The sequence below is a fragment of the Balaenoptera borealis genome (assembly GCF_965194805.1).
Source record: "Balaenoptera borealis genome assembly, chromosome: 1".
In the NCBI taxonomy this organism is placed as follows: Eukaryota; Metazoa; Chordata; class Mammalia; order Artiodactyla; family Balaenopteridae; genus Balaenoptera; species Balaenoptera borealis.
In genome coordinates this window covers 115,691,003-115,707,623 of record NC_138860.1, presented here as the reverse complement: position 1 = coordinate 115,707,623, position 16,621 = coordinate 115,691,003, and the positions used below count along the sequence as shown (strand labels likewise).

At 40.6% G+C, this 16,621-nt stretch overlaps 1 protein-coding gene across 3 annotated transcripts in view; it reads left to right on the top strand.

Moving 5' to 3' along the window:
• Positions 1–16,621, top strand: part of LRRC8C (leucine rich repeat containing 8 VRAC subunit C) — an 89,569-nt gene that overhangs the window by 55,692 nt on the left and 17,256 nt on the right. For all 3 annotated transcript variants that reach the window (XM_082384047.1, XM_082384046.1, XM_082384048.1), the window contains one exon: positions 1,032–1,173. In XM_082384047.1, coding sequence (XP_082240173.1) covers positions 1,036–1,173 — 138 coding nt within the window. In that variant the 5' untranslated portion in view covers positions 1,032–1,035. The remainder of the gene's footprint in view (positions 1–1,031; positions 1,174–16,621) is intronic.

Genomic DNA, 16,621 nt, shown 5'->3' with positions numbered 1-16,621 from the left:
ATGTAGCCTTTCCCTGCCTTTAATCAGACTGAATAACAAGGGCAGGTGTAAAAAGCAAGATTATTGGATCCAGAGATGGCAAAAGGGAGAGAAACTGTCTTTTTGGCCCTCACTGGCCACCGTTATTCCTTGCCATGAGATAAGGAAAGAATATTCCTTCTCTCAGTAGCTGGATGGTTACCTTTAAGTCTTAGATCATAATACAGGCAGTGGGACTGAGCGATAAGAAAGGACAGTGCAGGCTAAGAAAAGGATGCGTCTCTTTTCCGCTTTTCCCAGAGCCTCAGTGCACGCAATTCATTTATCCTCTGTCAGAGTTATGTGTTTCCAGAGAAAACTGATTTCTCAGAGGATGAGTTTGAGGTTCACAGTGAAATATAAGGAGTTTAGGAAATAGAGAAAAAAATCAAGTCAAAAGCACAGGAACCAAGAAAAGAGGGAGGGCAAAAAAAAAAAAAAATTGAAGTTCTCCCCAACACCTCCTCCCCACAATGAGATTGTCCCTTTTACAAGAAAAGGACCAGTGGCAAAGTCGTTTGCCTTCCCCAGGGAGCAAGCAAAAGGCTTTACAGATAGGGCTTAGTAAATAATTAATACCAACCAATGCTGAGGATACACTTAAAAAAATAGTTTGAAGCAAAAACCCAAGATGATAAGATAAATAGCAGAAACATTTTAAAGGATGGGCTCCGCTCTTTCTGGCATCGTGGTGCTCTGTTTAGGGGAAGGGAGACACCAGGAAATAACGGGTGGCTCTGGTCATGCTCTCTCTGGTCCACGTGGCGCTAAAGGGCACCCGCTGATTAGACAAGAGTTAGTAAAGGTTCTTGCATTTTCTACATGGGGCTCCTTATTTCCTCAACTGGTGGATTTCTCAGTGGCTTGTTAAAACTCTGAGGTGCTGTGACAGCTCCTGGACTGATTCAGACCACTGAATCCGACGAGTTGAAGCAGAATTTCAAATGCTGTTAACAGTGCAGTAGGTTATGCATAAAGATAAATTAATTCACCAGTAATCTCCCTTTTCTCAGAAACATGATTCCGGTGACGGAGTTCCGGCAGTTCTCTGAGCAGCAGCCTGCCTTCCGGGTTCTGAAGCCATGGTGGGATGTATTTACCGACTACTTGTCCGTGGCCATGCTGATGATTGGTGTGTTCGGGTGCACTTTGCAGGTAGGTGCCTGGACTCACGTCAGAACAGAGCCAGCGCAAGACACTAAGCCGTTGAAACCTCTTAAAAAAGAGTGTGTGATTTTTAACCATGTGTATATTAGTTGCTCTTCTCTACTTACGTGTGGTGTTTGTAATCATGGCAGGGAGCCTGAAGCCTAATTTCCCAAACTTTCCTAATTAGGTAAATATGGTACTTGTAAGATTTAACTGAGCCCAGAGAGCAGTTGACTATAGTCAAGTAATATTTGATGTCACGAACATCAAATATTCAAAGGGAGTCCTTTATCTTTCAAAGTTGGTTTTATATCCACAGCAAAACGTAGAATATAGCAAAATATAGTATGTATAGCCAGAGTGCCATTTATATTGTTAAAAAGGAACGTTTTTCTTTACCTCTTATATTTACCCCTGATAAGATTTTCTGGAAGGACTGACATTTTGATGAGACATTATCTTACCCAATGCTTAGTTCTGAATTAAATTGTAACTGAACCATAATTTGTTCTATATAGATACTGTGTATTCATATATTGATTCCAGATTTTTTTGCAAACCTATGTATCAGGCACCATACTTTGAGGACATATATACCTATAAACAGTTCATATCTAGGGGGAAACTAAATAAACAAACAACAGAAAAGGTTATACTGTGCTAGAGGCTTCTGAAAAGCTCTATGCGAGTCCAAAGGAGAGGAACAAGAGAAATGGTTGTATTAAAACTTGAGAACCAGTCAGGAAAAGGGAGCTGGGGATGAAGAAAGTGCCAGGAAGAGAAAGGAAAGCTCCAAGTCATGGATGTGAGAAAGGACATGACGTCTCTAAGAAACAGTCATTAGGACTGACACCCTTTGGGTGTCATCAGCGTGAGAGTTGAAGCCATGCCTGGGAATGGAGTCACCCCAGGAGAATGTGGTTGGCGAGATGATGTCAGGAATAACAGTAAAGAGTGAATGAATGAAAAGGAGGCTCCTCTCAAGAAGGCTGAGGAGGGGCAGCCATAAGGACGGGGGGAAACCAAGAGAGCAGAGGGGCTCAGGTGTGGTCAATGATGGCAGGGGGTTCAACTAACTCATGGGCTAAGGGGAGAAAAGCAGCAACTAGGGCATTAGAAATCTTAGTGTCACTGGTTGGAAAAGTGAATGGGAGTTAAAGGCTTATGGAACTTTCAAGTAGATCATCTGAGAGGAAGAGGAGCCAGGAGAGAGGGAAATAGCTAGAAGTGGTGCAGAGTAGAAATAAAGACCTTTTTAACGTTGATTTTAATAATAGTTATCATCTAGTGCTTCCTACGTGTCAGGCACTCTACTGAACACTTTACACATGTTTTAAATCATTTCATCCTCATGTCAACCCTAGGATATACTATTATTATCCCCATTTATAGATGCAAAACTAAGGCACAGAGAGATTAGAGAAACTTCCAAGGTGAGTAGCAAAACCCTTATTGAAATCCAAGCTGTTTGGCCCCAAAGTCCCTATCCTTAATCCCTAACACCATGCTGCTTTTTATCTGTGGACTGAAAATATCTCGCCCTCCTCCCCCCACCAAAAAAAAAAGGATGCCAATGAAAAACTAGAGTTTGAAAGAGAGAAAGGGCATTAATTCATTCATAAATAAAACAAATAGTTGTTGAAGAATCTATTGTGTGCCAGGCACTGTTCTAGGGGCCAATCATTATCAGTGCAGGAGGAAAGAAATAAAAGACAAATATCCCAGCCTTGCAGAACTTAAATTCTATGGGGGAAAAAACAAGCAAAATAAGCAAAATCAGTTGGTAAATTATATATGTTAGAAGGTAATAAGGACAATGAAAAAGAAAATAAAGCATACAAGGATGGTAGGAGGTCACAGCAGGTGAGATTAGGAGTTGTGGTTCTCAAATAGGGTGGCCTCACTGGGAGGTGACTTTTGAGGAGGGAACTGAAGTCAGTGTGGGAGCGGGCCTTGCAGATGTCCCGGGAGGAGCCATCCGGACAGAGGGAACAGAAAGAGCAAGAGACACGATGAACAAAGCAGTCACAGGACCCCTCCCCTTCTGCAGGAGAATTTGACATTTGGCTTTCTCAACTTTCTAGCTGAGCTTCCCTGGGAGCCTGATAAAGGTAGAATGTTAACTGTGTTACTAGGCAACATTGCTTATGGCATAAATGGCTGCTGATTGGTCAACTGCATCTGGGCTGGGAGAATGATAAGCGCCTGGTAGGAAGCCATAGATGGGATTTCTGTGATTGTGGTGACACTTGTAACTGGGCATGTCCCTTGATACATGCAAGGTGTATCTATTGAGTTACAAGAGCTATTGGCTCCTTTGGAGCATAAGGCATCGAAGCCAGAGTAAATCCGGAATCTGCCTACAGTGGATCTCTTTTTCTTGCACCTGAGATGATCGTGGAGAAGCTTGGGGAGAGACTAGCTCCTGGGCAGCGGTGTGGGCCACCACACAGGCAGTTGTGAAGATTCCCCCAAAGGGAGAGAGTCCGATGCTGCCTGGCTGACAAGCTGTGACTCCAATCCTCTTTCTTTCCAATGATTCTGGTACCAAATGAGGTTTATGATAATACTCTAAGTTTGAATGTTGAGATGATCCTAGGAAGACCCCTGGTGATGTCACAGGCCTGAAGCAGGGGTATTCCTCGCGTGTTGAAGGAAAAGCCAGGTGGCCAGTGGGCTACAGCAGAGTGAGGAGAAGAGTGATAGAAGAATGAGTCCTGAGAGGTAACAGCTGCCGGATCATGTAGGGCCTGGAGGCCACTGTAAAGGTTTCGTCCTTGCTCTGACGAAGGTGGGACATGTTTGGAGGGTTGGCGTTATCCGACTTAGGTTTTGACAAGACCACTCTAGGTGTTGAGAATACAGTATGGTGGGCAAGAGCGGAGTCAGGGAGATTACTGAGAAGGCTAGTGCACTAATCCAGGGAAGACATGAATCAGATGTCTTGGACCAGGACTGAAGCCGTGGTTCTGGATATATTTTGAAGGAAAAACTTTAAGACTTGCTAGAAGATTGAACTGAGCGTGAGTGATATGTATGAGAGAAAAAGAGAAATCAAGAATGACTCTAAGATTTTTAGGCCTGAGCCACTTGGAAAAAGTTTGTTTTTGAGCATGTTAAGTTTGAAATATGTTAGATATCCAAGTGGAGGAGTAAGCAGTTGGATATAAGACCCGGTAGTTCAGGGTAAGAGAAGAATGGTCATCTTCAGGAGGAAGGATGTGATGGATCCAGGATCCAGGTGGGATTATCCTTGATTTGGGTGGAGGGGGTACCTTCCACAAGGATAGTAATGATGGCTACAGATGCATTTTATTGCAGGAGAGGAGAGGCACAGTAAGATGGGAGTGTGTGCCTTGTAGCTTCTGTGAAATAGTAAGTGACACATCTGCTGAGAGATTGTGAGGTAAGGGAGGTAGCAGGATGTGACAACAAGGTAGGTAGTGGAGAAGGGCGAATTTTGGAATGGCAAGTTTGGGAAATAGCAGAGGGAGGTGACATAGATTGCAGGAGGACTCTCCGTCTGTCTTTATTACTGTGCCACGCACAGCACCAGCACTGCCACAGGACCTGCTTATGAGCAAGCACAGGAGTCGTTTCTCCTTTTTTTAAAAAATTTTTTATTTTATATTGGAGTATGGAGTCGTTTCTCTTGTTTACTTATTCCATAATAGGATGAAATGCAGAAAAGAGAAACCACACAGAGCATCTATAAGAACTAGTAGCTAACTTGGAACAAAATAAATGAAAATGGTAGTGTGGACCTATGAAAATGTCTATGATGAACATCATTTAGGGATGTGGCCACAGTGAGTTCAGAAGGGGATTCAAGGACAACTTAAGCATCTCTTCCTGAGCCCTGGTCAGAACCGTCTTCCCGGAGCACAGCTCCCGTCACGTCTCTCTGCTGCACAGGAGCATCCCACTGATCACCCTGCCCAGCTCGCTCAGTACCTGCCCCTCAGATGGGTGACCTAATCCGGACCCTTCACACACAGGCCTGTTCTATCCTTACAGCCCTTAAGAAGAATATGGACGCCAGTTGACTGGGTACAGGAAGTGTAGTCTGAGATGTCAAGATTCTAAAAAATGTGAAATACCCCAAAGGAAGATTCCATCAGAATATGAAGGTTACCAGGCTCAGAATTCATATGGGGTGGACCATTTGTTCAACAAACATCCCTAAGCACCCGAGATACGTCAGGCATTAGGTGGGGTGCTCGAAACACTGAAAGAGAAATACAGTACAGCCCCTGCCCTCAGACTGCTAATAGTCTACAGACTGTACAAATACAGAAGCAATGCCATTTGGTGTGTAAGCGCCTTTATGGTGGTAGATTTCAAGAGCATTAAATATGATGTCATCTCAGCTACTGGAAGTAAGGGACTTGAGGAGGTGAATTTGAGCTAATTCTCAAAGAATGAGTATACAAAGCCAAACTATACATTTTAAAAAAGAGGAATGGAAGAAAAAATCAGCATAAGCAATAGACTTAGTGTGATCATTTCACAAAGCCCTCGTTATGGGTCCTCATGGCATTTTCGGGGGCATCCTGCACTGGGTGGGGCATTCCCACAGAATCCAGGATGCTAATAGCACTCGCATTGAGTGACACTGGTAAGGAACCTGTGCTCCCTGTGTGTAGAATCCTTATGTACTTTATCTAGCTCCCAGAAGGACCCTTGGGGAGTAGATTAGTCCCATCTTTCAGGTGAGAATTCTCATCTGAAAGGTTAGGTAATGCCCCAAAGCCAAGAGGGATGCAGTGAGGGTTCAGATCTCAGGTCAGTTCTCCAGCATGTGGCTTTCACCCCTGTGCACCCTGCTATGGGATATTATGGAATCATTGCAATTGCACAGATCCTGTGGCCAAGTTTTGGCTTGTAAAACAGGATTTTAAATATAAAAACAAGTGCAAAATGACTAAAAGAGAAAATAGAAAGTTATAAAAAGAATTGATTTTCTAAATTACAGCTTAGATTCTCTACAAGATTATTCACTATACACCTGCTATTAAAAAAAAAAAAAACTTCCAACCTATAGTGAATATTAAAGAGACAAGAAATAAGATATAAATTACTAAAGAAAGTAAAACCACCCAGTATTCATATTACGAATGAAAGTAATGTTTCCAAGGGGGAGAATTTAATCTCTTATTTTAGCGCTCCTATGATAATCCTCTGAACTTGGTTTAATGACTGATAGCTTCATAAGCAAAAGGTTCTCTGTGAAGCTCAAAATCCTTTCCCATTTCCAAGGTGATCTTACAATAATCAAAATATGTTTTTATGCCTTGATTTTCCTTTTGTGAAATGAAAGTGCAGTCATTCTGATCTTACTTACAAAACAAGTTAACGCTTGGGGTTTGAAAACACGACAAAGCAAAATCTAAGTAGGGTTAGAAGAGCACTCTGGTGGTAAAATAGGAATCCAATAGCTTTTTGACTATTTTATGAATGGCTTCTTCCAATGGCAAACAATATTTCATTATCTCTTTATTCCTAAAATATTGTGTGCATATAGGTTTAACACTATGTAGCTTTAAAGATACTGGGGGAAGGAGGAAGTTATCAGCTATCAATGGGGTGTTGATTCTTTCTTGCCCTGATGTAAAAGGATTAAAATCAACACTTGTGGGCTTCCCTAGTAGTGCAGTGGTTAAGAATCTGCCTGCCAATTCAGGGGACACGGGTTTGAGCCCTGGTCCGGGAAGATCCCACATGCCGCGGAACAACTAAGCCCGTGCGCCACAACTACTGAGCCTCTGCTCTGGAGCCTGCAAGCCACAGCTGCTGAGCCCATGTGCCACAGCTACTGAAGCCCACGTGCCTGGAGCCCATGCTCCGCAACAAGAGAAGCCACCGCAATGAGAAGCCTGTGCGCCGCAGCAAAGAGTAGCCCCTGCTCGCTACAACTAGAGAAAGCCTGTGAGCAGCAACGAAGACCCGATGCAGCCAAAAATAAACAAATAAATAAATTTATTAAAAAAAAAAATCAACACTTGTCTTACTCATCTGACAAATATTTATTCATTTCTGAGCAAGTAGCTATTTTCAAGGCTGCCATGGAATAAGAGCATGCATAAAGAGCATTCCTTAGATTACATCAGAAAGAAACAAAGAAACAAATATAAACTCATTGTAAACCAGGAGAGTGTATGTATCCTATTTCTGTACAGTCACAGACCCTCAAGGACCCATAGCATAAACACCCAACCTTGTGCTGTAAATAAACAACATTATTCAGATACTCAAAACACTCAATAAAATAGACGAAATCCTGAAAGGTCAACACGTTGCTTCCTGGAAAAATAAGATTGCTTTAGATCTCTGCTCCGTGACTCCAGGTTATCTTATTATGACCGAATCCAAACCAGCCCATCGTCAGGCCATTACCAAATATAGAGTTAACAGTTAGAAACCAGAAACAGGAACTGGAAGACAAGCCCCCTGGAAACCCTAGGGGACTGCTCTGTGACTGCTACGCAGGAAAGACATTTCCTGCTTTCTGAATTAGGGGGGGAAAAAAGCCAAGAGAATGATTTCAATGACTTGAAACCACCTACCAAAAAAAAAAAATCCTTGTGTACTAAGCCAATCACCAGGAGCAAACTGGCCAGCAGGCTCACACTGGAGAAGAGTCTGGAACATCTGAGCTGGTTGGTTGGAGTTAATCCCCGCTTTTATTTTTGGTACATACTCAACTGCTTCTCTGATTTAGAACCATCAGCATCAGCGCCATGGCACATGGCCTTCAGCTGATAATGCTCACAGGCAGTTCACTGGAAAGCACAGGTGGTAAAAATTATAGACCGCAGAGGGATTTCGGAGTAGTTCATTTTGATAATGTGCCCTGAATCCTTGCTTCTATAATACCTCTCTCCCCCAATCCTCTGTCCCATACTAACCGGGATCTCTAGTAGATCTTTTTTCTTTTGCCAAATCTGAATTTACAGATGGAGACTCAGAAATTTGTACTTAGATTAGCCTATTGTTTAAGGTGAAATTCAGAATCCTAATGAAACAGCAGATAGCACCAATGGGTAGGCTTAAAATGAAGACCTCATCTAAGATATGTTTTCTAAAGTTTCTATGTACCCACGACATGTCAATATTCTACTTCAGTCTTTGGGGAATATGAAACAAAAATCATTTGATGGTGAAAATAATTTTAAAGAGAAACGTTTCGCATCTCTGTAGAGATGGTGGTGGATGCTGTGAGAGAAACACTACTTCAAAATCCCTGTTACATCTAGTAACAAAAATATGCCTTAGTTAGGACTTCCTTGTTATGGTGGTTTATTCAAACTCATACTTTTTTCTTCCCTAGAACTTTATTTCTTGTCATCTATCAGCTTGACAACTTAATGTGCAGTGAATTCCTGGCCACAAGAATAATATATGAGTGCCTTTCACCTCACTTGCTTGGGTTTAACACGGGGCATGAATCTAAATGCTTTTCTTAGATCATCTGCTGCCGTCCAATGCCAGTCAGTGAATGGGGAACATTTCCTTTTATTTCACTATTATAGATGGTTATGACCATGTTGCCTATTGATTGTTTAATAATACATCTTTTCCCTCAAATAATAAAGCACTGACAGAGTACTGGAGTTTTTCCTATGTGAAGCAAATGAGATTTACTGTATATTTAGTCTCTGTTGTGGATCCTGTACTGTAAATCACCAAAATCCGTGTTTAAAAATCTCTGTTAAGTGGGTTTATTATGATATGGAGGGAGATAATCTTGTATTTCTAATCAGGACCCCTGATTTGGAGACCCTCCCCGATCCTCTCATCCTATCAGGCAAACAGATCCACTTGAATTCTGTCCTCGCTTGGTTCCTCTCCAAGGCCCCTCTTTCCCGTTTCCCTGAGAACACTGACCACATCTGGATCCTCCCAGCCATACAGTGACCCTGTGGTAAGGATTAGGCTAACACTGGCACTACATTTTAACTGCAAGGCTAGTAGGTTTCTAGGTTATATCTGGAGTCTTCTATTTAATATAAATAATGAGTGCTGCTCCTTTGTCCCCTATACTACTGTTTTCCTTTGTAAAATCCTGCATTTTTGTTATTTTATAATTCCTATTGTTTGGGGACATCTGGCCTTCATATAGTTTTTCTTTAAATCTAGTATTATTGTTTTGTGTCTAATTTTTAAACTATGAAATAAAACACTCCCAACTAGAAAGATACATACCAACTAAAAGATTTAACAAAAAATAAGATACCACGCAGAATGGCAACAAAAACTATCAAATATCTAGGAATTAAGCTAATCAAGAATACACAAAGACTTGCCTGGTGGTGCAGTGGTTAAGAATCCGCCTGCCAATGCAGGGGACACGGGTTTGAGCCCTGGTCTGGGAAGATCCCACATGCCGCGGAGCAACTAAGCCCGTGTGCCACAACTACTGAGCCTGCGCTCTAGAGCCCACGAGCCACAACTACTGAGCCTGCGCGCCACAACTACTGAAGCCCGCGCACCTAGAGCCGGTGGTCCGCAACAAGAGAAGCCACCGCAATGAGAAGCCCGCTCACCACAATGAAGAGTAGCCCCCGCTCACCGCAACTAGAGAAAGCCCGCGCGCAGCAATGAAGACCCAACGCAGCCAAAAATAAATAAATAAATAAGTTTATAAAGTATAAATAAAAAAAAGAATACACAAGAACTTAAAAAACTTTAAATGCCTAGTCAATGACATATAAGACAATTTGAATAAATGGAAAGACATTGTATGTCTTTGGATGGCACAAACTTGATATTACGAAGATGTTCAGTCCTCACAAATTAGTTTATAAATTCAAAGCAATATTAAGAAAATTCTAGTTAGATTTTTTTTTTTTAGAAGAAACAACTTGGTGAACATATACCAAAATTTATATGAAGAGTGCTCACTTATGGTGGCGAAGGGGAATAGAATGGTGTGAGGTGATAAAAAGAAAGAAAAGAAACAGGAGGAAGAGGAGATGAAGGAGATGGGGAAGGAGGGGCTTTGCAGGAACTGATAACATACTGTACCTTGAGGAATATGGAGAGTTCAGCCCTCTGCCCCGAGGGTCCCCAATCCCACCGCACACACAACAAAACACTTTGACTATATGAGCTAATTTCTTCAGAAGCTCCATCTAATTCTCATCCCTTTTCCAGTTGTAAATTTCTAAATCTCTGTGCAAATATTCTATTTCACAAGCAGGAAATTTCCTAACTCTAAATTTTACAAGTGGGTGAATTGTTAGCTCTAAGATTTAGCATCCTCTGTTTCAAAAACAAAACTCTAGTTGGAAGAATTACCTCTAATTGTTAGGAATAGAAACTTTATAAGGCCAGGCCTCGTCTGTAGGGTTCATTCCTGCACCCCCAGAATGAAAGACAATAGCAGTCCTGTGGGTCATGTGTAAGTGCTGACCAGAGTTCATTCTGTGGAGTGAAGGGATGAGTGAGTGAGGAAAAGTGGATGAGACATTTTTGGCATGTGCTAATGTACAGTGAGCATTTAACGGCTGTGGAAAGGGACTGAGACCTTTGAATTACAGAGATACTGTGCTAATTTCTGGGTATTTTACACCATAACTTAAGAGATTGTGACCAGCAGAAAAGAGAGACCAAAAACCCTTCTATGAAACCTAGTTGAAGGTATACATAGCCTAAAGTTGAGAAGATTGATGGGACTATGAGAACAGACAGCAGATGCTCAAAGAGCTGCCATGTGGAAAGTGCAGATGGTTTAAACTGATTCCACGTGTCCTGGAACACCAAATAGAACCAACAACAGAAGTTTTAGGAAGGAAGATTTTCGCTCAATACAAACTCAACTTTCAAAAAGTTAAGAACTTTCTGAAAATGTCATGTTAGGTAGTGAGATTCCTATTATTGCAGATGCCCATGTAGAGAGTGAATAGCCTGGTGGAGGGGAGGCTACAAGGAGAATCCATGTGTCCTGAGAACCATGCGCATTTGCCTTTAACATATAATAAACAGTTCCAGGCAATGGGGTTAGGCAGTGATAAAAATGACAAGGCCCTGCCAAAAAAATAAAGATACATTTAGGGGCTTCCCTGGTGGCGCAGTGGTTGAGAATCTACCTGCCAATGCAGGGGACACGGGTTCGAGCCCTGGTCTGGGAAGATCCCACATGCCGCGGAGCAACTGGGCCCATGAGCCACAACTGCTGAGCCTGCGCGTCTGGAGCCTGTGCTCCGCAACAAGAGAGGCCGTGACAGTGAGAGGCCCGCACACCGCGATGAAGAGTGGCCCCCGCTCACCGCAACTAGAGAAAGCCCTCGTAGAGAAACGAGGACCCAACACAGCCAGAAATAAATAAATAAATAAATAAAAATTTTTTTAAAAATAAATAAAGATACATTTAAAATATAATGTCAGATATAAGTGCTTTGTAAGGAAAAAGCAGTGTAAGGAGAGAGAGGGACAGGGGTCCTACTTTAAGTAGGGTTGTCAAGGAAGTCTTCTCTGAAAAAGTCACATTGGAGCAGAACTAAAGGAACTGAGAGAGGGAGGTATGTGTGTATCTGGAAGAAGAACATTCCAGGCAAAGGAATCACAAGAGGCCAGTGTGGCAGATATAGAGACAGCACGGGGGAGTGTAGCCCTTTGCAGTGTTTTCTTGCTAGGATCCACTGTGTAAGGCTTGAAGTCAATATTGACCTAAATTGAGCATTAATGCAAATGTCAGCCTTCTGAGATTTAAGCTTCAGACTTGCCAGAGTTAAGACAAAGAATTTAATCCTGCAGTGTCTGGAAACTGGGACCTTATGAACTACCAAAACAATTAGTATTACCTCTTTGTTGACACCTAACTAACCACAGTGTGTGGAAGAAAATGTTAAGAATATATCTCATGGCCCATTCAAGACTTCAAGTTGCTAAAAGGCAGGATCTGTGTGTGATATATCTTTGTACCCACCTTTGTGTCTTAGACCTAACACTCAAGAAATGTGTGTAGAGTGAATGCATCAATGTGCTTCAGCAGCTCTAAGAATTCATTGACTCTTTTAATAATAAAAACAATTGTACAAACTGTAATTTAAAACTGGATCATAAACTGATGGAGGAAAGCTTTGTGTGGGATAATTAACGACAAGGTAATAAAAATCAGATCTCCCTTGCAAAAAGTAGAAAAAGCAGCCAGTAGCAAATGCTCTTTCTTTAGTAGTATCCGAGATTAACCACAGCACTCTGCAGAGCTGGATAGGAATACGAGGAGCATCCTCTCTAGAATAATTAGCATAAACCTAGTGCCAGAGAAGGGAGACAGGCCCTTATGCTTGAGCAATAAACTTGAAAGAAAAAGTGCTTTGAGGATGTAATGCAAAAATGTGCTAATAATAGATCAACAATTCCTGACTTGTATATGTTATATGCCCTCACATGTTAGAAAACTACAGCCAAAGTTTGTGTATAAAAAAAAATCATGCTGTTATGGCAGAGAAACTTAAGAAACTATAGACATTGAGGCACCTCAGTAGAGCAAGTTACAGAATCATTTCAGTGAGACCAATGAAGTATATTTTTACAAAACTGAGAATTTATGTTTTGGCCATATGTGGTTGTTTTATAATAAAGTTGAATGCCATGGTGAAAACCAGGTTTTTCTTACCCAGATGATTGCCCATTCATACAGATGTTGTATGGAGAAGTATATTTCGGGCATCCCCAGATAAACCACATTATGAGTGTTGATTGAGTTCTGTAACAGTATTAGTACTTGATCTTGTACCCATAGAATAGATTTTATGAACTGCCCCGAGAGTCTAAAAACCTCCATGTTGTTTTGTGGGAAAATGGTTTCTTCTTTCTAAACAACCAGTTTTCAAATGAACTTTTGAGGGCTTGCTTATGTTCATTAACTATTTAGTATACTTTAGTCTTTTGGAGATTTTTTAAAATTCGTTTAAAATTTAGTGGTTTCTGAGTAATGATGATATTTTCATGATATTGGTTTATTCTAAGAAGGTTACAGTCCTGCACTAGTTAAATTTCTTTTAAAAATAAATAGAATTTCAGAATTGGAAAAGAATTTAGAGGTGATTTAGTATAAGTTCTCATCCAGTATAGAAATCTCTTTTATAGCTTCCTTGACGGATTAATATCTAGTTTCTACTTGAGTATATTTGGTGATAGCAAGAAGTGTTCTGTTTAATGAAATTTTTGCTATGAAACTGCAAATAAATCAGTGCATATTTATTGAATGTTGACTAGGTTCCCAGCACTGTTAGGTATTATTGGGAATACAAAATAATTTAAGGCTCCATCTCTGCCCCAAAGGAGCTTAAGGAATAGTTGGAGAAGCAAAATAACACATTCATTCATTGTACCAGTTTATTCAGTATGCTATGTTATAGGCACTGTGCTAAGTTCTGACAACACAAAACTTGGTCTTGGCCCTGAAGATGTTTAAACTGTTGCAAAGATGGACATTCATATACATCATATGTATATGAATACATCATATACATATGTATATGTATACATCATATACATTCATATACATCCTTCTAAAACAGAAGATAATTGCTGCAGGGTGTGTGTGTGTGTGTGTGTGTGTGTGTGTGTTCATATTGCAATGACCATATATTGCAATAGCTGCAAAAGAGGAAGGATAGTTAAGTCTATCTGGGGAAATCAAGTTTCTTGATATTCTAGGTAGGATGGTTTAAATTATATTCCTGAAAAAAAAAAAATGTGTTGTGGTGTGTTACAAAGAATAAGACTTGTGAGGCAAATGTCCACGTGGAAGTGTCTAGCAGATAAAGACTTTCAGCTTTTTAGTGTAACAGCACTTTATTTCTAAGAATAAAGGAATAAAGGCTTTTAAATGTACACTTGACTGTTCATCATGTAATAGCAAGTTTAAATCTTTAGCCTTCCTAAGAAATAAACTATGCTAACTGGCAATATTAGAGTTAGCTACTTTAAATTTGAGTTGGCATCTCCCTACTCAAGGTATATTAGTGTTAAGAGCTGGTGAGATTCTTTGCACCGATACCTAAAGCTAAGGCTGTGTAATCTTAAGTTCAAGTACATTAGCTTATGTTTTGGGATGTTGATGTTAAGTTTTAAAATGTTGGTGCTGGATACTGGACTCATAAAATACCTAATGCATGATGAGACAATGTTGTAGAGATCCCTTTCTGAATCACTTTTGTGTATCATTGTACTGGTCAGTTTCTTAACTTAATATTTTTAGAAATTCTGCAGTATCAGCCACAAATCTTTTGTCTAATAAACAGGCCATCAGCCACATCATCATTTTACCTTGTAAGAAACCTCATATGCTCACTGGAAATATAAAATCTTGGTTAATTTTTATAATTTCAGCTAGGTCAAGTAAATTAAAGAGAAGAGTTAAATCTTTCCCCAAAGCTTCAAGCAGAAAACATGGGCTCTGCCATATGATTTTGGGTAAAATACGTGGCCTTTCTGAGCCAGTTGTATTAAATGAGTAGGATTGGCATCATTCCTACTTCACAGATATGAAAAAAAATGATGGTAAAATAGAAATTTATTATTTTTAGTCTTTTAAACTATAGACTTCAAATGCCTTCTCTTCATCTGGGGCATTTCCATATGTCACAGGTGTGATGAGTTGGGTCTCTGGCAAACGGATTGAGAGAAATCTGAGATCAAGGTCCACATGCCCAATTCTTCCCTCCCACAGCTATCTGCCTTCCTCTCCCAGAGGATCTGCAGGAGCTATATAGACAGAGGACAAGACAGACAAAAGAACATTTAATGAAAACTAAGCTCTGGCCCCAAACCTCACTATCACTCTCCTGGTGAGCTAGGCCAGAACTCAGATAAGTCACAAGGACTTCCTTTGCCTAAGTGCTGAAGACCTGGACCAGAAGCTGGAGAAAGCACAGGAAGCCTCCTTACCCTCTTTCCCTGTACTTTCATCTCTGTTTGCCCAGATGAAGAAAAGGGGAACCTGGGCAAGGAAGAGACAGGGTGAGGAAGCGGTGGGGAGGAGGAAATTGACTATTGATTCTCCCTAAAGCCAAGAGGAGAGCTTGTGTGAGCTATCCTCCCCTGGCCCTCAGAGGGTATAATCCCCTTCCAAGAGGGAGGCAGCTCCAGACCCACCCTATCACATCAACTTCAAGGAAGAAGAGAGACTTCAAAGTGATGACTCCTAAGAGAAGCTCTAAAGAGAGACTCCAAACAAACTAATTCCAAGAGATCCCCTGCTTGAACTCAGAGCCTTAACCCCTTATGAGCACCAAGGTTTAACACTACTCCTTTAATGTTGCCACCTCTACTAGCCCTCCTTCTCCTAGAAAGAAGTAAGGAGGAACAAAGAAGAGTCTTGAGTCCTGCCCAGAGATCAGCCATCTAGATGAGTCAGAAAAAAGAAAAAATCCATAACTGAAATTCACCTTATATGGTAAAAGATCTATTCGCTTGGAATGTGTGGAACCAAATTAATGGTATTTCTGAAGTCCAGATAGCTTAACTTCCAAAAAGCATAATGACTGGGAAAAAAAATTCTCCTACCATCCACCACACCTAAATGACAGATTATCATGACTCTTACCTTACCTGCAAGTCTTCTGTGATGTCATAACAAGGTACAGCTACCACAGCCTGGAAGTTGACATCATTCACTTGCTGAGTACTAGAGCAAATTATTCTTTGATTACTATAGAAAATTTCTAAAATAAATGATCTTTTTTTCAAAGATTCTTTTAATACTTTTTTGTTTATTTGTATGATTCCAGTGTTAGAATTCCTTATCTTTGTGCTGTTTGTACATTGGTGTGGATAGTCCAGAGGATTTATGTTTCTCTGGGACTCTCCCAATTTCTTTTATCTTACTCCTGCTCACAGATTTATCAGTGAACTGCACAGTGTCCAGAGATAAGTCAGTTGAGTACAGAACTATGGATTCAGTCCCCGGGGGTTGCTTCAGAGCTTTTTCTTCATTATTTCAAGAGGATAATTATAAATATTTCAAATTTTTAAGCACCAGAAACAAATTGTCTTGGTTATGAATCACTAACAGTATGTTCCTAATGTTTATCCATAGTTTTTGTATCTGCACTGAATTTTCTCGCATGGTTTGACTTTGAAATGGATGCTTTCCACTTAAATCTTAAATTGCCATGGATCAAATAATTCATTAGTCTACCTGGCTTATGGGAAAAATGCCATGAAGCAAAATGAAAACAGTTTTGAATCTCATCCACTCCCTCATTTTTCTTTTCTTTTTTTGTGTCCTGGAGAAGCTTTCTTTAAAAGAAAGGGGAAGAAAACATAACCTAGATACAACTAAAATACAAGCTACAGGAAATGAAAGCATCCTTGATGGCTGGGAAGTCTCAGGCTAACCGAGGGTTTAAAAAAATTAACATTCATAGTACGTATAGTCATCCTTACCCTCGAAAAGTCAGTGTATGTGTATTCATAGTGGTAGGAGAATTGCCTTTAT